Raw genomic sequence first — 23,560 nt, forward strand, 5'->3', positions numbered from 1 at the left:
GTTGAGTAAACTGTGCAAAACAAAGTATGTCCTGTTCTTAAAAGTGCAGGTGAAACTATATTTTATCTCGAATAATAAAATATAAATTACGAAAATGATTTTTTAATCAAATCTCACATCAAAATAACTACATTAATAATAAAAATAAACAAAATCTTTCTAAATAAACAACCTCAGGTTTGTATGTGTTCCCTATTTAAGATTTATATGTTTTTATAGGAAAAAAAACAGCTCTGTGCTGTTTCAACAGGGCATCAAAATTCATTTTTATCTTAGCTTATTTGAATTTTCACACATTTCTATCGGTTTTTAACTGTCTCGCGGTGAATCGTTACATCCCTACTTTCATGCAAAGTGATTTTCTTGATGTGGTCCAAGTTTCAGTTCCACAACAGGCCAAATTCAGCAGTCAAAATATTATGGACACAAATACAAAAAGCTGGCGCTGTTGGCAGAAAAAGACCAGGAGAGGTGCTGTGCCACAGGTCCAAGAAAGAGAAACAACAGAAAAACATCACAGAGAATAAAAGCCAGCCTCCAAGGGTATGCAACAGGCAGACAACCAAAGGTGCATTGCTGAAACTTGGCGACAGACAAAAAAGATTGCATCTGAGATCATTAAAATTTCATGTGGTTGCTGCGAGTAACCTGTGAAAGTATGCAAAATAAAACTCAACTTTTAGATGCTTTAAAATGAATCTTTGTGTCCTTTCAGCCTTGATAACAACATAACTAAACAAGCTCTTTGTCTGTCTCCGTCCTGGCAGTGCCTCTGTGTCTGGCACTCAGCATGTCGTTTTAGACCACAGGGTTTTTATACTGGGCCCTGACCCTGTTTTGATAAATGACGTGCCAGAAAAACCAGAACAGAGAAGGAGCAGGAAGAGAAGGGGACAGAAAGAAGAAGGGAAGACAGAAGGCTCTTTTCCCTACGAGGTAGAGATGAAACATTGAAGGGCTCAATTATCAACGTCTGACAGAGGATTCTGGCTTTTAGAGTTACGGCTCCCATGTGTAATGATTCATGTTGTCAGTGTTGCTGACAACACAACAACTTGGGGAAACTGTTCTACTTTGACCCAAAAAACTCTTCTTCTGATCTGAACTTTTAATGATTTGTGCTGATGATAAGTGTTTGTGTACATACAGCCTACACTTTACTGTATATAGTGCTGGCCATTATCCTGTCAGTTCAGTGTATAATTTTAATAAAGAGTGCATGTCTGAAAAGGAATAAGCAGACTAATACTAAGTGACAGAGGACAGAAACTGAGAGAAAACTTTCATTCTGAGGTGTCTGTCTCCTCCTCTCAGTGGATATGAGGTGTGACTGCATTGACATTTCCTGGGGCTAAAAGGCTCGTTTCCACAGTAACACTTCAATCCCAAACCCTCAGCCAGGGGAGACGCACAGTGGCTCACGAGGCCAATAAGCCTCACAGACAAACTCAGCCCACTGTGCTCTCTCTACGCCACACAGTTAGTCTTTAATTCATTCGGATCGGAAAAACTACATCTCCACATCTGATTACCATCTATCATTTACACTAGGATGAGAAATCGATACGACGCAAAAATAATGATTGTGATTAGTCCCAGGCTGTGTTCAACACTAATGGAATACATTCAGTGAGGAAATGGGAGCTGGTAGCAAATGAGAAAAGTGTGTAGTATTAATATTCCCAGTGTATCTGTACGCCTGTAACCCCCCCTCACTCATAGGCTCTGAGGCTCTTCTGTCGGGATCGACAGTAAAAGATTAATGACCATTTCAAAAAGATGCCAAGTCTCACTGTGCAATTAATAAGCCATGAAATACATTAGTAAGTTCAATTCATTATCTTTTCTCTGCTGAAGAACCTTCAAGGATGTTGACGGAACAAACACAAACAAAAGAGGTCTGAAAGAGATTCTTCCGCTCCTCATTACTGATGCCTGCACAGTGTGTGTGTGTGTGTGTGTGTGTGTGTGTGTGTGTGTGTGTGTGTGTGTGGGCAGAAATAACTCAGATTAATATTACAGGAAGACAGAGCTTTAGGCTGTTCATTACTGTTAGTGTGGCTCCAAGGTTCATGTTAGCGGATGTAAAACATGTCTGCAATGCTCCACAGATTTATAAACATTTAATGAAGCCTGTATGGATTCACAGCACAAACTCTGAGTTCCTTTGGCAAAACAGTTCAGAAGCATTTAGAAAAGCATTTAAGTCTTCCTTATGTTGCATATGTCCCCTAATCTTTTCCAGCAGTCCTTGTAAAGTAAAGTAAGACTGTGTGAATATATGAGTATTAATGTCTAGCTGTGGCTATAGACCTTTGTCTGTGGATGTCTATAAGTTTAGTGAGTTGAAACCAGGGTCAAGCAGAACCAGAAAGAGATTGGAAAACTTTGTCGAGAGCACCAGAATGTAATATCCTCAGAGGCGAGGATACTAACACAACGCCCGGCCTCAGATTAAAGCAACATGACATCACAAGAAGTTGGCAGCTATGTGAAAATGGACCATTAAGAGGAAGATGAGAACGCTGTTTATGATTTGCAGCGATGCATTGTAAAGTTTTGAAAAAGAAAGGCTTTTTTTTCTTGTCAGATAAATAGATATTCAATCATTAAAATGTCTGTGTTGACATACCTGCGTTCCTCCAGGGCAGGGACTTCTCAGATGAGCTGTGTAGGGAAAAACAAGAGAGGAAGAAGTGAATACATGAACCACAAACCAGAGACACCAGAGTGAAATCATGTAAAAATAACACATTGGGGCTCATATACTCAACAACAGGGTCACAAAGTTATAATCACTTTGTTTGAGATACACAGCTGGAGGTGTGGAGTTTAGCGCCTCAGTGCAGCTTTAATGTTTTCACCACAGATGCAAAGTTCATCCTTGTCAACTGTGCTTAACAAGAACGAAATGAGCTGCTGATGACATGGAGTAGTTTTTGAGGACCCATCAGTGTGCTAAAACAACCGAGCAAAGAGCTGGAAGCTGTTTTTCACCAACAGCTACAATAAACATGTTAAGCCTTTAAGTGGTAAAGGATTGATTGCTTCCTGATGGCAGCTGAAGCTGAATGTAGACAAATAAAGCAGGTTTCTAATAGTTACTTCTACTGACAGGTTTTTTAGGCATATGACAACTCAAACACTTTGCTTTCTGCTGGCTGAGGTGGTTATCTCATAACTGTTATTGTATTTTATGTATTTTATTTGTAGTAAAGATTTGTGAACTGTCACCAGTCGTTGCCTGGACTCTCTTATAAAAGAGACTTTAAATCTCAGCAAGTTTTTTTCTGGTTAAATAAAAGCCAAATTAAAAAGAAAAGCCTTTCAGATTTTGTAGCTGTATTGAAAACTGTGAATGATACTGCACAGAAAAAAAGGCAGTCTTGGCCCCAAAAGTTGGTCATTGCTCCCAGAGGCTGTGTTGTAAATGATAGCAGATGGTGTCCAAGACCGCCACTAAAGTGAATCATGAGGGATCTTACAGTGTATACACTCACACTTGATGTAAAACTCTATACCACTGTATATTCCAGCACAGACATATATACACAGTCTCCAGAGAATGAAGTGGAAGAATACTAGTGCAGCCACAGAGAGATAAAACTATTTTCAGCTGCAGCACTGAGGATACCAAGTACCCCCCTAAAAAAGTGATGATGATGAATGGTTGTGGATTAGAGGATGAAGGGTCATAATGAATGGCGAGCTCAGAGCAGGAGAGCATCAGACTGAGCACCCTGAAGACAATGGCATAAATACCAAAGAGCTCCCAAATGAATTCCATAATTTGCACATTGTGTCTCGTCTGTAATCGCCCCTCTGCACTCTTGATCACACTGAAAAAAACGCGACGCGTTCCTTTCCTTTTGAAGCATGGCTGATAGTTTTCTTCTTGGTGTTATCTTGTCATGTCACTGACTCCTCTTTTATTGCACACAATGTTTTCAGGACCTTTATCCTGTTTGGGCAATTCGAGGTGTGTTTTGACAAAGTATCATGGGTGGGTGCTTCTGGAAACAAGAAAGCATCTCCATCAGTCAGCTTGAGATTCACTGGTGAACCTTTAAGTGCAGGAGGAATCACATCCCACCATATGGAGGAGCAGGCTGTGGGAGGAATTTTTATACCTGCTATGGTAGAAAAACGTCTGCTATGGTATCTTGATCGCTTGGTTTGTAGTTGATGGAGGGGTTTAATGAGAGCTTTTCAAATAATATCTTTAATTTTGGCTTAATCGTACAGTGTCAACATGTTAACATCCTCATAAATAGGGCTGGGACGATGCGCTCTTTTCCTGATTTGATTCTTTTACAGTTGTTGATCCGATTTTAATTGTGATTCTTTGATTTTCCCGACTTTTGCAGTTTGCCTTTTTAACACCAGACAAAGTGAAAAAGTTGAATGATGATGTCTAAAGACTATATTTGGAGCCATTCCCAAATAAAAGAACATCACATGAGTCAGTTTTTAACTTAGTGGCTGCGGGCCGTTTTCAGAGCATCTCGTAGATCTTTTTCTTGCTAACTTTTTTTGATCACCTTCACTTCAAGCACTCCATCCTCTGATCCGAAGTGTGAGCTGTCTGAACTTTTCTGACTTGCAGCGTCTTGCTTTGCCTCTGTCATCTCTAGGGATGGGTACCAAATTAGGTACTCTTATAGTTACCAACTGTCAAAAGTACTGGGTACTGACTCACGTAAAATCAAAAGGAACCATGTTTAGGTTCATAATGCATCCTTATGACTGTGAGGGAGTGACAGAGTAGGCGATTTTCCATGCTGGACATGAACACAGCATTGCAAGGTAAAATATCAAAGAATAAATATGTTTAATTGGAAAAAAAAACATTTTATTATCAATCAAATTGATATTTTTAAGAATAGAATAGAATAGAATAGAACTTTATTTGTCATTGCAACAAAGTACAACAAGATTGCAAATTTTACCACATAAACTCAAAAAAGTACCAAAAATTGGTACCAATGAGTACCGATACTGATTGCCAGGTACAGGGATTCGGTACCGTATCGTTTCAAATCCTAAAGGTACCCATCCCTAGTCATCTCACATCTTCTCCTCATATCCATCCTGAGCTCTCATCCAAAGAGCACACCGCTCTCACCCACAAAATTTTCTGAGCAGGATTTTGATTGACAAGCTCTTCCAGACATAATTTACTCCTATGGACGCAGAAAATGGTTGAAATCGAATTGATGTCTATGGACGTCAGTGGCAGACATTGAGTTAAAATTTATTAAGGGGATCTGACATTTCAACTGTTTTTCAACCCAGCTTACAAAGACCAAGAAGGACTTATATTTGAAAAAAAAAAAAAAAATCGACAAAAGAGTTATGATTTAAAATTGTTGAACAAAATATTCCGATCCTATGATTTTTTCTCCCAACCCTATTCAAGAGGCATGTATAGTGTGTTATAAAGAGGTATCATACTTTAATACACATCTAAACTGTATTGAGGTGAACAATTATGTCATTTTACCAAAACAATCAACTAGGAGACTAATGCACCTAAATCCAGGAGTTGATTCATACTGTACAGCTATCTCTGAGTAAATATGGTCTCAACTGCAAACACTGATCACCAAAAAAGGATTACTGCAAGTCCTCCTCTAACTTCCTCCATGGTCCATGTATTGTCCACTTTTAGCGTTTTTTATTAAAATCAGGAATTCCTGTGTGAAATCATAACAACACATCCTCACCATGATCTGTAACCCTCTGTCCTGCGTGTTTGAAGCGCACATGCAACGATGAATTATGTGAGGTACATAATGGTGAAACGCTGCACAATTCAAGTTAAACTCCAGGTTAGGCTTTTCTTTACATTTACAAAGAGGAAACTCCAATAGCACATGTTCCTCCTGTCGAGCTGCTGATGTCAGGAGATGGCAAGGTCGAAGCAGGGAAAATATGACACAGTTCATGCTGTGGTTCATCCCCTCTTCTTAATTTCACCCTTCAGCTTCTTAGATGATTGAAAGGTGTTCTTCCAAGTACTTCTTTGGATGGAGTACAAATTCAGTCTGATACATTATTTCTGGTTTATCTCTTATTATTCAGAGTTATGTTTCTATTGCTGCCTTCACATATGGACTAAACTCCTGAAAACTTCCTGCAACTTCCAAGAGCAACACAGAACAGGCTGAATAAAAACATCTGAGATGCATTTTCAAGACGAGAACAGCGAAAACGTCTGGACATCCTTTTGTTTGCATATGGTGCTGGTATAAACGCAACAACTGTCACAGACTCTGTGTTTTGTCTGCTGTCATGCTGTAAACACTTCTACACCGTTCTTTGAGACTAAGCTGCTGCGTGCTGCCCACCACACTCCTCATCCGACAGGGAAGACTTCTCACTGTGAGATGTGTAAAACAAGGAACTTAGAAATATTTCTGGGGAGAGGTCTTGAAAACTCTTTAAAATGTAGGGGTATGCATGAGAAAGAGGCTTTAGATGGTTGATAAGTAAAACAAAATGCTTTAACCCTTAAAAATAATGTAAAGTAAACAGTGAAGATTAATCTGGTATAGTGAGAAAATACATAAAAATATAAATATGGGGTATATGTTACAGGAACTAAAATATATACCACAAAGACAACTTTTTTTAAATGTTTTTCTACAGAAATGAAAAGTAATTCTGCCACATTCATTTCACTCCAGGGATGTCTTACAATCAAAGGCAAAAAGGAAAATACAGATCTGACACAAGCTCTCAAAAATATCCTCTTTATAATTATATATCACCAATAATAACCAAGCCATGCATGTGCCTATTAAAATACCTCTGACAAATGGGAAGCTCTTTACTTTCTTTAGGCAATTTTTCCACATCTGCTTATTACAGCAGGCAGAGGCCACGCAGAAGACCTCGCCACGCAGCGTTCCCACCCCTTTTCTTTTAAACACCTACTTTCATCTGGTCATTACTATCAAGCACCTGATGTTGCAATTGCAGCTATTTTTCCATCTAAGGTGACACTCAATGAGCTTTAAGAAGCGCTGCTGTCTGAATTTTAATGAGCACACAAGCAATTAAAAAGAGGAAGTTGGGAAAGTTTTGCTCCATTGAACCATGGCGGTGAAGTTGAGGAATGGTGACCATAACGAGGATGCACCATGCCTGCTGCGTGCCGACCGGCTGTCTTGCAGAAGGCAGTTTAGAGTGATTGTAAAAGTGCCGCAGCTGATAAACAATAGACCTAACCCTGACAGGACACTTTATATCCCATCAACCCCTCTGGCTAGGTGGAGGTTGCATCTTTTAGTACTTTTTGCTAGAGGTCAAGTTAAATGACCCACCCCCCTGTATTCTTGGAGAAATGAAGGTGGTGGTCGACTGCGGAGGTGTCGTGAAATGTAATGACTCCCATCAGGACCCTTCACTGCGCTTTCACCTCCGCTGTCGTCCAGCTGAGCTATTGAGCTCAGCAGTGTGACCTCCATGGTTAAAGCTAATCTCTATTCACACACAAATTTCCAGTGACAGCCACTTTATTTGTCCTCCTCTGGCTTCACAAAAGGTGTGAAAATGGTGTTACATGTTTTTTTTATGCGGGCCCTGGCAGGTGGTGGACCAGTACAAGTCCCCTAGTGGGAGAAGTGGCTGCGTTTACATGTGCTTTGGTAATAGGATTATAACTTTCAGCTGAAACTTCTTTTCTGTAACATTTCTGACTTGGACACCTTGGCAAGTTCCTAACACAGCAGCTATTTTAGCTACCTTATAATTAACTCTGGTACAAGCTATGTGTCTAAAAGCTCTTTCGGGGCATTTTTGTGCCAAAGACCCTTGAAAGTAGGGATATCTCTGGAGGAACAGTGAAGCAGGCTGAAAGGAAAGTTCTTGACTACTTTAAGCTGTTAGGGGTTCTATCCAAAGTAATTAAATCCAAACTCAGACTCTAACAGAAAAGAAAGCAGTATTGATTTTTCTGCTCGAACTGAAAACACATGCCATAAAATAAATCAGGACACACAGGAGAAAAGTGGGAACAGAGGGTGAATAAGAGCCCAAAGACAAAACAAATCATAACCACTATTACTGTAAAGTAAAACGTTTATGGTGTTTAATAACGCAGAGAAACATCTGAATCCTTAATCATGATGACTGTGGCTACCATGAGAGCTGTACATTGTTTAACCTCAAAGACTCCAACACTGAGTAGCTGGTTAGAGAAGGCTTCAAACGGAAAACATGATAGACCAAATGATGCCAAACAAAAATGGAGAACAAACTATTTCTTCATTTGTTTCAAGTTTGTCATTAGCAACTGAGTGTTTACAGGAAATACGCTGGAAAGACGTGTGTGTCACTTTTTCTAAATATGTGCTGTGGTTGAACATAAATGACGTCTGAAATACAGAACTTTGTAAAGAGGAAGCTGAAGTAAATAGCGTAGCTGTGTATATTTTCAGGGAGCTGCTGTCCAGACCTTTTTGACAGCACTTGAGGCTGTTCTATAGCTGCAACTCTCACCCTTTCTAAAAGGGAAAAAGGGGAAATGGACCCTCTTAGTCTCGAGTACTGCAATCTGTTGGTGGTAGGTGGCTGCTTTTTGCGGAGATGCGGGCTGGAGTGCAAGAATGCGTCGTATGAGGGTATAGTGCTCATTATTACAGAGGAAGAAGAGATCATGGAAGGCCATTACAGCCAATGTTCAAACCATCAGAATATATCTATAGATATCCTAATGGTGTTGCGATCAGTTTGAGAAGTAATACAGAACAGAATTGCTTTTAATGACACATCATGTCACCATTAGATGGGCTGTAAGAACACTTCTATTTCTTCAGACAGGTGAGTTTGTCCAGCAAGTTAGCAAGTCTAAAGCCGCGTTTCCACCATGCAGACCGGTTTGGTTCATCTAGGTACAGGATTTTGTGGCGTTTCCACTGACTGATCCTGGGACAGATCCCTAAATAACTGAGACAGGCCATCCCACTTTATGGGACCCTTTGGTATGGGTGTGGAACCGATCCGCTCTCGGAAGGTGGAGCTACAACACTGCAGACTGTTGATTGGTCAAAAGAATTGCCAGTGGCTGCATTTCTCCTGGTGGCACACAGACTTCACTGAAACAAAGCTTGATTGTTCTTTGTATCAAAGACCCACATGCCAATCACAGAGAGGATTGAATGCTTCATGTCTTCCATCTATGCTCTTTGTTTGCTGTGTCACATTTTTCTTCGTTGGTTTTATTAGTGGGGTAAACTGTATCATGCTGCTACAGTGTCACACTATTGTTTAACAGCTGTGGTTTTAGGCATCTGGCTTACACGCCGCCTACCACGAGAGGGCACAGTTTTTCTTTGGAAACGCAAACGGATCAGTCTTAACTGTACCAAACCGTGCCAAACCATACTGAACCGACCCGGACTGCTTGGTGGAAACGTGGCTAGGCTGCATCACTGCCACACTACATTAGTATGGGATGGGTACAGAATTAGGTATTTTTATAGGTACAGACCAAATTCTGTCTTTAAAACTGGGTTTTGATTCATGTAAAATCAAATGGTACCATGTTTCAGTGCCTAAACACATCCTTGTGACAGTGAGGGAGTGGAAAGGTAGGCAATTTTCCATACTGGACATGAACACAGCATTGCAAGTTTAAATCCAGAAATAAGCTTTGGGTTTTTATTATTAAACAAATTAGGATTTATTACTACATAAACACATAAAAGTACCAAAAATTGGTACTGTTGAGTACTGATGCTGATACTGATTGCCAGGTACTGGGCATCGTTACCGTATTGTTTCAAATATGAATGGTACCCATCCTGTAGTAGCTAACCAATCTTTAAATTACAATATATCTGGCATTGAACCACCAACAATCATTCAAATGGTCAAAATAAAGGGAGTCCACCACCACTGCCCTGAGGTATCCCAAGGAAGTCCTGCAAGTTTTGATCAAGTCCAAAAGGATCCCAACACCTGGGTGTGAGTGTAGACTGATATTGAGTATCCCTACAGCTGATTAGTGTTATAGCTCAACAACACCATTGACTGTACGCATGCAATCACCTGGTACCAATGAAAACAACTGAGGCATGTTGATTATTCAGTTTCATCCACAGGCTCATCATTATATCTTTATATCAACAACTTCATGAGCAATCATTAACTTTTCAAAGGTATTAAACATTTGACCTCAGACTCTTGACATTTAAAGAGCAGGGTGTTAAACAGTGAGACTAATACAGCACAGTGCTTTGCCGTCAAAACTGCCGGCAAATAAAGCGAAAGCGACAAAGAACCATCTTATTAAGAGAGCTGGAATAATCTGACCATGAAGCAATCTCTTAAATGTCACAGTCGATTAACCTCTATTGTAATTTCCCTTGCCACTTAAAGGAATTACATTTTGAACAGCCTAAAAGATGATTCAGATTTCACTTACTTAAAAAGGGCAACTACAACTGAAAACAGTGACGCATGATGAAATTAGTCACAACCCCTCCAACAGTCTCACTATGCCTCCCGTATTCCTCAATTATCAGCAGTGGCTGTGGTTATTACTGCAGAGGGCATTCCTACAGCGTCTTAAATGCTTCTGCATCTTTGACAAATGACGCTGAGGTAAACCATGAAGCCATGAGATAATACAAGTCTGGTGTCAGCAGCTCCTCTCTCCGCGGAGCGTCTGTGGCCACTGGGATTATAGTGCGTGTGGTATCGAACTGTACAAATGAACCTGACACCTCGGAGCCAGAGCGGACGGGACAGAATGTGTGGTCACTGAGGTGTGATGATCAGGCCGGCTTGTGTCTTAGCTGATGAAGTGGGAATGAGTTTCTCGAACAAACTCAGACACTTCACTCTCCTCCTACACTGAGTGCAGCGCTTCACTGAGCAAACAACACCCAATATCATGCAGTTGCACACACACCTAGATATGGTTCCATAGAAAAACATAGGCTTAGTATTTTTTTCCTACAAATTCATGTTGCTTTTTTCCAAATTCTTTATTACTTTAAAATGGCAAGCAGAAAGCAAAATTCCTGTGCAAGCAAGTGATTATGTGTGATTTTTCATTATGCAGTAATATCCATCACGGACACCAGGACAGGAAGGAAATGTGTCACTTTCAGTGTCCAATCAGATCTGAGCACACTGGGTTGCTGCAACACTAAGCCATAAGGTTACACTATGGAATACGGCCACTGCTGTGAAGGATGAAAAAGCCATGTGTTGGACTGTGGCTCCCAGTTTGGTTGTGTGTATATGTGTGTGTGTGTGTGAATTTTCTCATTACCTGCTGCTACCAGCGCCTGGTGACTCGGCCCCGAGTCTGCATCTTTCCAGCTGATTGGCCACAATCTGCCTCTCCACTTCCAGCTCCCTGGTAAGCCGCTCAAACTGGAGCTCCTGTTCATATTTGCGGCACAAAAAAAAAAAAGAGAGACAGGAAGGAGAGGGTCAGGGATTTGTTCTCATCAGAATGAGCTTTACATTCTGCCACTGACAGATCTGACAAATGTCACGTCGATATGAGGGAGGTGGGTTGACAGCTTGGTGTTGTGCTTAATCATAGTATTCTGGTTAATAATGGCATTGAATAGAAGCTTAAGATACAGCAAACAGGATGTTTCTAAATAGAAGTATGAGCTCACATATGGTTAAAAAATAGACACTGAGTTCATTCCAGCACAAACTGCAGTGCACACGCATATACATAACCAGGCTATAAGGTACTGCCATTTTTCCAGCCCACACAGAGAGATAAGCACCACTTCAATGGCTGATATTTAGCCTTGGTGGCATTGTTCCTATGGGAGTCGTTTAGAAATCAGCATTTGACTAATTATCTACCCTGAGTAAGGCTATTCCTTTGCATAGCTCTCTGGCTCCAGGCGCAGCACCATGCCACTCTAAAGACACACACACGGGGTCTTTTGTGTATAAAAATAACTGATGAACAAACATCCTCACAGTGAATTGCATAACTTTAATGTACCATTTCACTCACACACACCTCTACCTTGGCTGTATCAAAGAGGATCTGCACTCCAGGCCTCACTTACCATAGCTCCATGTACAGATGGCAGGATCCCTCGCATCGCTATCCTCACTTTATCCATGAAATGTCCATTACCATGGTCACTTAAATTCACACACATACACACACACTGGCTCTAAGCTTCTTTTTTGACCTGACTGAGGAAATTTAGTCACTCCATGGCACTAAGACCAGCCTACTTTTCACACCTACTCTCCAATGCTCCCCGAGGGCGAACTGAAATCTCCCTTCACATTGTAGATTTGCTTCACTCCCCCTCCCCCTCCCCCTAACTGCTGCTTCATACCCTCCACTGCTCTCTTCTCCTCTCTCCTCAGTTGTAGAAATGTAAAGCTTGGCTGCAGTGGGAGGAAGAAGACAGGAGGGAAAACTGTTAAGTCCTATTTTCTGATATTACAACATTTCTTCATGAGGCTGGGTAACCCGAGTAGTGATATGGGAAAGCCTGATTGTATCTAAGGCTACGTGTAGCAAACAGGGAAATATTCAACAAGCAGCATGGTAAGGGAAAGGTAACTTAACACCTTCTTCAAACGGCTGAACTGTTTTATTCTGCACAAACCTCAATGAAAACCAACAGCTCACAGCGCCTCTGGTGACCCTGTCCTCTAGAAGTATTTCCAGCACCAGCCACAAAAAAACAGAGCAGGCTGTGTACAAATTGTTGCTAAACCAACTTTTATTGAACAGTAGTTTAGCCAGTGCAGCACTGCTAATCTTTGAGACAAATAAAATGTCTTCCCCGTGGGTGCTTTTTAGTAAGGCAAGCAGGGGATTCCTTCACCACAGGACATATACAAGAAAATGTAGGCCAAGAAAAATAAATCTTTAGCCTAAATGACAGATGTTCAGTTATAATTCTAAAACTTTGAGCTTTATTTTTACCTTTAAACTATTACTAGTAACTGACCAAAAAGTAAAAGAAAATCAATAAATTCAAATACAGCTGTTTGCTAGATCACTTCTGGGTCACTCTCCTAATAGTAGGGATGGGCAATGGTTTTTGCATATTCAAATAGTCATTAACCTCTAAAAGATCGAATAATTCATGTGACGATCACTTTGCAGTTATATGCAGGATGCTGGAGCTGTTACTCGTCAATACCACAAAAGGCAGGTCGAGCAGGATAGGAAGTTGTGCACGGAAACCATCTGAAATACACATTGACTTTCAAAATAAAACAAATCATGTCCAAACCAGATCACACTTAACTTGATCACGGCAACAAACTGACACAATGAATGGAGCCAGACCAGGAGTCAACAGGTTGGAAGATCTACAGCCAAAGCAAGAAGGAGACGTTCAAATATGGATCAGGAAGTGGGGGAACTCCTTTGAAAAAATGAATGAAAATGAGGTGCAATGCAAACTCTGCAAGGTTAGTCCAGCAGATCACAAGTCGTCAACAACTATGCACGTCATGTGAGAGTGAGGCATGCAGCGGAAAGTCCAGTGGTAGACTTCGTCACCCAAAGAAGTAAGGGTCTGTTTACACAATAATGGTTTTGGGGTGAAACACAAAAGTTTTGTTGCGTTTCAGCCTCATGTTTACATGGAAACGGCGTTTCAGGGACCTAAAACGCAAACTTTTGGAAACGGCCTCCAGAGTGGGATTTTTCTGAAACGCTGCCAACACTGTTGCCGTATCAATGGTAAGCCAGTGTTTTCAGTGGAAACGCTGACGTCACACTCCGCTCCTCACGAGCACATACAACAGTACAACAGTACTGTTGTTACAATTAGTGCTGCACGATTTGGGGAAAAGGTGCGATTTGCGATTAGGTGGACAATATTCCGATTGCGATTGTGCTTGCGATTTAATAAAAAAAGTTGCGTCATGATGAGTCTACAGACTTGCTTGGTTATCATGGAGAAAAATCTGAATTGCATGTGCTGACATTGCGATTGCAATTGCGATTGCGATAATCGTGCAGCCCTAGTTACAATCATAGTGAACTACCGTGTTGTGCTTGTGCTGCTCAATCTGCTCAATCTGCCGACTGTCTTTCAACAAAATGTGCATCTGTTGCTCCACTTTTGCACTTAGTATTCCCCAATACACCAGATGATCAGCTCAACTCTACTTCGGTGGAGGATTCCCAAAAGCGGCTTCTGGACGAGTCAGTTATAGTGGGGACTACAGGCCTGGCATGCTTACTACAGCGTTTTCAGTCCATCAGCGTTTCCGTGTAAACACAGATTTTTTTCACTGCATTTTCAGATGACACGTTGTCGTGTCGTGTGGGTGGGCGGTGGCGTCGGCTTGCGGGTGGGGACTCGAGTGGGTGACGATCTTCAAATAAATTTTGAATAGTTAAGAGCGAAACTTGAGTAGCTTTTTTGCTTGAAATGCCAATCCCTACCTCATCATTTAACATCAAACACATGTCCATGTCAAGTACAAAGACTGTATAAAACAACAGACAGAATAACAAGAATTCTAAATGAAACAAAAACTTTTAGAGCTCCCCCTGGTGACTGACTGCAGCGTAGGTCTCAAAGCAACCTTCCCTGTTTGTTACAGATGAAAACTTCGGTCAAACTTTAAAAGAAAGAAGAAACACTCTTAACTGTTCTTCAACATTCTTGCTGCTTAACTTTACATGATTCATAAAAATTTTTGAGGAGTTATTTTTTATTGAGTTTAGTCACTAAGCTTTGGACAACTATCTATGAATCAACTATGAATCTGTTCTATTGTGGACTGAGCAGACCTGAGGGATATTTGATGATTTGTGGGTAAGCTACATGTATGTTTTTGTATTGCTTTTGTACATGCCTCGGTTCCACCAGTGCAATATGTCAGTGCCCATTGGTGCAGGATGCTGGCTTTACGTCTTACAGTGGGAGGATATGCAGATTCATTCAGTAACACAGCATTGATTGACTGTGCTTAAATTCATACTTGGATGATTTGTTTGGATAAGCTGAAGTTTTGCTCTGAATGAAACCACTGTCCATACTACTCCAACGCTTTAGGGACTCATGACCCTTTAACAGAATAAAACCACATCAGTCTCGACTAACAGAGGTTAATTCAACATGACTGATCAAATGCCTCGCTGATCTCATTCCAGTTAAATAAACATTTTTAATGCTGGTTCTACCCACATTAGCAGAGGGGAAGTCAACTGAGTCCCATGACAAATCTGCTCATGCTGTTTTGTGAAAACCAGTGTGTGCGTTGTGTGTCTGCCTGCTCACACTGGCGTGCTCGCAGCACATGAAAGGTCTTGTGATGCACTTTTTCAGGTGTGTCAGCCTGGTTGGAAATTGGCCCTGGAACACAGCTAAGAGGCTTGTCTGGATGAAGATATTTTATCTGTTTAAAACGCTGTTTGAAGATGAAAACTCTGCAGCGTGGCATAGCCTCAGAAGAAGGAATGAGCCATCAATCCTCTGTGCGACACATGACCCCCCACTGAGAGATTAAGTCACATGAAAATTGCCATTTTCAACTTCTCATTCCAACCCTCCCTGTGCCCCATGCTTTTCACATCTCTGACAGATGAAACTGAATTATCAAAATGTGAATGCACATCAGTGTTTTGTGCAGATTGGCAGGAGGAAAACGACTTATTGACTTCACACACTGCTTTCAGCACACATTATTTCAAGTCTAAAAACTGTTTTTTACTTGCGAATATGGGGATCTGAACTCTTGAACACTCAACCAAATCCTTGTATAAGTCCACAAAGAGCCTGAAAGCCTTAACAGTGCGGTAATGCTCCAGGTTTGAACCCTTTAAACATCAGGGCAGTTATAGACGGAGGGCTGTTTCATACAGCCAAAAGATTGAACCATTAATACACCATTTGCACTCACAAGCACGCACAGAAGTCGGCTAAATCTTGCATTTACAGGCTTGTGCTAAAAGTTGGATATTACAGCAGAAAGATGGAATAAGAGTCCAGGTTTTGCCTTCGGTGTACGGCGAGGAGGGACATTGAATAACAGTGATAAGAGGGTGATTACACATGCATGCAGAAAAAGAGAGGAAACAGCCACTTGATACAATTTTTGGATTTGCTCCAGTGTGAGAATCAGCCGCGGATGTGCGAGAGTGAGAACATAAGGTGAAAGCTACAAGAGCAGGCTAGAATCCATATGGACACACACATACAGCTATAGGAGGCAGGAAGAGGAAATTTAACATAAAGTATTAAAATACAGTTTAATCCCTTCAGATATGGGAGTTAAGAGGAGCAAAGCCTCGAACACAGAGGAAGTGTTGAAATGGAAGACCAAAACTTAAATCCAGATTGATTTCCATATGCACGTCAACAAATCCCACAGAATCACCTTTGCCCACACCTGAAATAAACCCACCTGTACGTAAAAAGCACATTGATTCAGAGTGTCACGTATGAAAATATAACAGATGTTAGGTAAAAATGAACATATGGTGAGACAGAGAGAGCGAAGTGTGATGTGTCCCCGTCTCATAAATGGAGGGCGGTGATTTCCTGCTCCTGCAAATGTCACTATTTTTGGCTTGCCATGTCTGTGCCATCTCTTTTTTTTTTCCAGCTCATTATCCGATTGTTTTGTTTGCCAGCGTGTCACCTTCTCAAGTCCAGCAACTTCATCCAAGGCGGCACTTCTCATTATGCAATGCTGCATGAAGGCAGGGAGGAATAAACAGCCATGTCTTTCTTAATACTTCACACGGAAAAAGTGGCAGCTCTTCAATGCTGCTGATTAGATGGTCTGTGATCTTGATCAAGCACGCCGAAAACAGACATCTGTTGCAACCATAAGGCACAGAAATCTCTGTCGTGAGTGATTTTTAGAGCAGCTCCAAGCCTATAGCAGGCTGCCATGTTCCTTGTTCTATGAAGGATTGTGGAGACAATCCAAACTGTGTTTTTTTGGACTCAGTCCTCCAGGTGCTCTTCTTGTTCCTGTTTGGAGGCTCCAGCTTGACAAATTAGTGTCAGGCATTTTCTCAGTTGTACAATCACTGAGCATGTGCTTTTTTTCTGGACTTGTGTGCATTTTGAAGCTGTTTTTATAAAATTACACGTACTTATTGTGAATAAACTTAATTAAACTGGTGTTAATTTAACAGAAAAACCTGTCGTCTCAGCATCTAACTTTGCTTTTCTCACCATCTTGGTATCCCTGTTCAAGTTACAAGCTTTGGGTGGCTGCCTCAGCATCTTTAAATGTCAAGTCCTCCCTCCTGAAACCCACCTTCTCCCATCCTCCAGGGAACACTTAACACTCTGAGGGACATTAGAGAAACAACTTTGGTATGTTTCAGGGGCAGGCTGTTCTGAAATACCTCGAAATATCCTTCCCATTGGGAAAAAAAACACACTTTTAGAGTTTTTATGATCACACTTTTCAACTGACTTATTAAACTCCTTATTTATGCATGACTTATTAAGATTATTATGAAAAAAATGGATCCGATATATTCACAACTAGAATGAGATAGGGCAGGGCTCTGAGCCAAAAGGGTCCTGGTCTAATGAAACAGAAACAAGGATCACACTCATAAGTGGGCCTCGCATTAGCTATGGAGAGAGCGTACTCACCGCTCTGTGTAATTCATTGCATTGGCCCCTACACAAAATGGGACACATCCATTCAGCGTAACGACCCAAGTCAGACTTAGCGCAGCAGTAATGACCATTAAACAAGCCCTATGCTTATTTAACGGGTGTGGGCCCAGCCTTGGTTGCTACCAGAGGAGGACAGAGACAATGAGTGGCCGGCTTTCCTATACCAACAAGGCCTCTGATGCTTTTATTTGCTCATTACCATGAGCCTGTTGGGCCTGATCTGCCTGTAGGCCGTGAGCTGATTCAGATCCTGTCCCCTTGTGTCCTCAGACGGGGCCTAAAGTAACAGATGACACATGGCGGAAAACCATGCTACCAATACACAGCGTCCCCTGTCATCTTTATGGATGCTGACTCTACAGGACCCATCTGCAACGCCTGGAGTAGCTTCTGCCCGATGCGACTTCAGCACATAGACAGTGGCTCAGGATAGATAACAGAGGATTATCAGCACACAACCCAAAGTGGTGTACAGTAACCCACACTGACCTGCACACACAGTCTAAACTGACCTCTGCTGATCCATGTAACTAACATTAATCACATCAACATCCACTCTAGCTTAAACAGATCATTTGCTTTATTTAACAATAAAGAATACGACCGAAAACAAATATTTTCTGGGTTTTCTAAATCAAAAAATGCACCCTATTCTGAAAATATACTTTCAATTTTAACTTGCTGCTCTGAAAAGTTAAGTTTCTCAATTAGCAAATATGAAACCCAGCAGTAGAACTCCTCCGAAGCAAGATGCTGCTGGCTTTGTAGTAAACACAGAGCTGTCAGTCAAGCCATCCTCCCCAAAACAAGAAAAGACAAACTGTCAGTGAAGTGACGAAACATCTCTCTGTGCTGTGGGAGTTTCAAACATTTCTCAAACAAAAAAGTGGTTGAGCAGCACACTAATGAATTGTCGTTTTCCTCCCTGAAAATGCTTTCAACTGGACAACACTGGAAAACAGCAACCACAGTAAGCAGTAAAGGAAGTTTCAGGCAAATATTGTTAGTTCTGGAGCTGAATACATCCAACACATTTTGATGCATTTGTTACACATTTTGGGGAGTTTTATGTGCATTTGGTTTAGACTAGACAAATCTAAGGGGAACTGCAAGAACTCTTCAAAACCTTTTCATAAAAAGTTTCTGATGCCAAGCTTTCAACTCAAAAGCTGGTTGCTCCATCTTGTTATTTTTTATTCTCTTACAGATAGCATACATGGTCAACTAAATGTTTATAAACAAGAACCAAATTATCTTAAACTTGCTGTTAACTGCTCAACTTATTCACTCATTTGTTTTAATAGTGCTTGCAAAGTACACTGTAAACCCCAAAGTTCAAATTACTCAATTGGATAAAGCTATGAAAACATAAAATTTGTCAGTTAGTTCAATTTACTCAAATGTCTGGGTTTTCAGTGTTGAAACTGATGATTTCTGAGTAGATTTAACTTTTGTTACTGTTTAAGTGAGCACAACATAAAATCATTAGTTTTTCACTGCGTTTTGTAACCGTGAGTGAGGAGGGGACGCAATCGATGTGGGACCCTAATGAACTTCCAGTTGTGCAGCAGTGGCACAGGTTGTCTGTGCTCCACATGAAACGGACTGTTTGTCTGTGCCTCACAGCATTGACCAGCTGTCTGTGCTCTACGTGGTGTAGACTGACTATATGCGTCAGAAGTAAGGAAAAACTTTTTTTTACATTTTCAAAATTGGCCCAAAGTGCATGATAGTCCAGTCAAAAATTTAATTTATAAATGTATTAACCATGAGGTGCACACTGCAAAAATCAATAGGTACAAGACCCTGTGCCACGAAGCACAGACCACCAGTCAGTGCTGTGGTGCACAGACAACCTGTGCCCCCCTGATGAACAATATTTGCAGAGCAGGGTCGCATATCCACTCCCTTCCCTCCTCACTCATGGTCACTTAAGTTGTGAAATTAGAGCTGATTTTTCTTGTGACGGCATTGGTAACCATGAGTGAGGAGGGAACGCTGTGGATATGAGACCCAGCTGTACTTTAAAATGTTATTTAATTGAGTCCTCTAGATCTGCTTCAATTTTTTATCATCGCATTACTTAATTCATAAGGCAAATTTATTTATATCACATCTTTCAGTTTTGAGTAAGGTCAACTTAATATGTTTTACAGTGATATGCAACATTTTCTCAACATTACTTAATATTTTAATTTGTAACAAATAAGCATCAGGTTTATTTGATTAAAAACATTCAGTAGAATAATTTTCCATGTTTCCAAGTTTCATATTTCATTACTTAACTTTTTCAAGGTAATCGGTTTCCAACCGGTTTATTCAGGTTTACAGTGTAGTGAGGATATTGTCTATACCTAGATTTGAGATACCATCTGTCTAACTGGCAGTTTTGACATGAATGCATGTTCAAATCATACTTCAACATGTGAAGAGCATAATAACCAAACAGGTGCATCATCTCACCTCCTGTATGTAAAACATGAAGCCTACACTGTCAAACTTGCCATCTGTACACAGAGATGAATAATGATATCATGAGGCAGTGTCAGTGAAGTGTGAAATTGTGCTTAAATATTCTTGGTGACAGCAGCCTCCTCTCTATGTTGGAGTTATAATTGTGAGGTATAAACAATATAAATCTAAGGCCAAGACGTGTAGGTAAGCCTTCAAACTGTGTGTGTCTGTGTTTAAGTCTGTTTACTTTGTGCAGATTTAGGCTCAGGCCAGGAATTAAAGGGCTCCCTGCTCATTTTGGAAGTTCAGATTCATTTTGTGTAAGCAGTGCAGATGGCAGATCTCCTCATAACCAAAGATTGGAATCTAACAGAAATATGTTTGTTCATTAAGTGGCAATGAGGCTTGACAGGCCTGCATCCTCACTGCAGTGTGGCAGACCCCGAGCTGAAGAGAGCATGACAATGCTGCACAGTGGGAGTATGACAGCAGAGGTTAAAGGATTTCTGCAGCAGCAGGGACAGAGAAGCAGGCCTGAGGTGTAAGAGAAGAGAAACAGTCCCCTGAACAGGCTGTGTGACCAGACCTGGAGGAACCACACAGTGCAATTACTCACAGAAAACTGCCACAAAGTCACCTTGTTAAAATACTAAGGTTTGAGGAAACTGGCTGCAGAATTATAATACCCACAATGAATAGAAACGCATTTAAAAATACAGTGAAGTGGCCCGCTGAGGTAAGAGAGCGCACAGCTGCAGGCACTGCTATAGGTGAATCAGAGGGAGGAAATTGCTTTAGTACCCACTGCTGCACTGAGGCTTTTATTCTGATAAAGATGATAATGTGAAAAGAAGCCACACACCCAAATATGAAACATCATTCCTGCTCAGACAACAGGAAAAAATCATGGAAGATTATTATATCGGCGAGGATTTCTGATGCTTTATACAAGCATTAAAGCAAGATACTGAAATCACTTTTTTTATCCTCATCAAATTAATAAACAGCTTCAACAAACATTACAATCCATCACAGGGAGACACTGGCGGCTATTTAAAGCTGCAGTTATAAAATCCTTTCTCGACATCATCATTGTGAAAAATACTATTTTTATTAGCAGCCTTTCTGATGAAACATGCTGCCGACACAAATGAGCTAGACCCCTGAGAACATTGTTTGATATACTGGAGCATTGCACAGAAGTTACAATTTGGCTGGATAATTAAAATCTCGTTAAAGAAACTGTCATTTGTGCGCTCAACGCTATTAAAGGAGCTGTCATCTGCATTGGCAAGTGCAGCAGCCATTACTTGCCACACAAGAGATTGACGACGAAAGAATGACTGTCAATAACAAAGACGGAGAGGATTGACTTCAGAGTGGGAGAGAAATCCTGTCACCGCTTGTGGACAGATCCAACATTTTAAAATGTCTTTCGAGGATTTCGACACTGGCAATTTATTTTGTTGTGAAGATTTGTCCATTTTTTGTTCACACTCTGATAAAGTATTTTCTCATTTCCAAGCACCTGAAAGTGGATTCTGTAGTTATTTTTGTGGTGGGGTATAACTGGTGCAAATTATTTGGGCAGACATAAGGAACATGCAGGAAATGGGCTTATTCTAGAGTATGTAAATTACTTTGCATTTCTGCCTCATTAGCATGCACAGTGAGCCTCACTTAATTACACTCTAAAAGCACAATTTATGCACCATAAGCAGTCCAAGTGGGATCAGGATTATGTGCCATCATTTAAAATAATTTTCAAATGTCGGAGTAGCGATGGGCACAAACCAAGCAGCAACTGCTGGTGTTGAAAAATAAGCCAAACAGAAGTGAAGAATATGCAGTTCCAGGTCTGTCCACTTGAGGCAAAGTCCACAAGAGGAATCCTGGAACATTGTTGCTGTTTGCCAGGAGGTTACAGCCCGTTTCTACTATGTCGCTCTGCTTGTGAAGAGATGGACTGAAAGTTAGGTTGAGTCTCCAACAAGGTGACTGTAATCTCTGGGCTTTACACCAATGGGTGACATCACTGACTACAACCATGTGTTGCCAGCCTCTAAGAATGCCCTTCAAAACGCTATTTTGTCAAGCTTCACGTGATTATTACTGAGCCAGATATCTGTTTCATACTGTTAGAAGAGGCTGTTCACTTTTCTGACAGCACTTTCTCATCATCAAACAGTGGCGTGCACAGACATCTTGAAGGGCAGGGGCAAAAATAACAGAAAAGTAACTAGCGTATTTTACCAAGGGCTGGATATCAATCAAAAGTTTTGATACCTGTACCAAAACCAATACCTTTACTTTAATATTGGTTCCAGGACAATACTTATCAATACCGTTCTATAATAATTATTCTACCAAAAAGAGAAATACATCACACCTTGTGGTTTAATGTCAAACAACAACCCTCTTTCTTTATCCTGGCTTGGGATTGGAAAGTGACCCAAAAGAGACAAACATGAGCGTGATTCAGCTGCATGCAGAAGTCACCTGCTCCGGCTGCAGCTGAGAGCTGCTGCCGGTGAGTAGGACAGTTCGTTGAACAGCATTGGGTGCTGAAGATGAATACATGCCGTCACGTCAGTCTCCAAACTCCAGAGAAGTTCAAAGATTTGTGGTTAGTAGCTTTTTGAAAAAAAAAAAAAAAAAAGTCAAAGGGGTCCGAAAAGTTGTTAAATATAGGGACATGGTCGCTTAGGTGTCAACACTGGCTGTTTCCAAACCACCAGGCACTGCATACTGCCTACTGCTTTTGCATGTAGCATGTAGTATGACTGTTCTGTTGGGTCTGTTTTGTAGTGTACTTCTCTGGTTTTCAGTTTCAGAAAATGGAGCATGGAGGGTAAATCTTGGCATTTAAGTTATTTTGTTGATCATATCTTTGGAGAATCATGATATTTGATTTTTAATCTCACACCAAAAGTTTTATTGTTTGTTAAAAATAAATCTGGAATGGATTTTTATTTTTACAGCTGATGGAAAAACCACTTCTATATAATCCACAAATGTTTTCCAATAGTGAGTTAGAGGTTTTTATGGACTTTAATGAATTTTCAGAAGTAAACACCTCTTTTATAACTGGAAGTAACAAGATTTACATGTGTTTCTTTTGCTTTATTTCACTTCCATCTCACCGACCACCTAACGTTAGTGTTGTTGTATTGTAGTTATAATGCCAACTCATTCCAGTAGATGGCAGTAATTCACCAAAACCTGCCAGCTGCATAGACACATATCGTTAGCACCATGTATTGTGGGAAACAGTATGCCAGATAGACTGGTCCATTGCATACTGAGAAATTTTCCTGGATCAGTAGGACATCCAGAGATTTTTGGCATACTGCAGATTTTGCAAGTTTTCACATACTGACTACTACATACTGAATTTCAGCCAAAGTAGTAGGCAGTACTAGTGTAGTAGCCGGTTTGGAAAACAGCCAATGTCTGCATGCTGCAACCTTCTGGCATTATCA

General features: G+C 40.8%; 1 protein-coding gene across 5 annotated transcripts in view; it reads right to left on the reverse strand.

The window, feature by feature from the left end:
* The window catches only part of pkp4 (plakophilin 4), a 96,817-nt gene that overhangs the window by 40,256 nt on the left and 33,001 nt on the right, over nt 1-23,560 (reverse strand). For all 5 annotated transcript variants that reach the window (XM_074694190.1, XM_074694188.1, XM_074694189.1 and 2 more), the window contains 2 exons: nt 11,288-11,400; nt 2,633-2,667 (listed from right to left, as the gene is read on the reverse strand). In XM_074694190.1, the coding sequence (XP_074550291.1) occupies nt 2,633-2,667; nt 11,288-11,400 (148 nt within the window). The remainder of the gene's footprint in view (nt 1-2,632; nt 2,668-11,287; nt 11,401-23,560) is intronic.

The sequence above is a fragment of the Halichoeres trimaculatus genome, unplaced genomic scaffold (genome assembly GCF_033239565.1).
Source record: "Halichoeres trimaculatus isolate MK-OKI-2021-1 unplaced genomic scaffold, fHalTri1.1 fHalTri1_scaffold_19, whole genome shotgun sequence".
Lineage (NCBI taxonomy): Eukaryota > Metazoa > Chordata > Actinopteri > Labriformes > Labridae > Halichoeres > Halichoeres trimaculatus.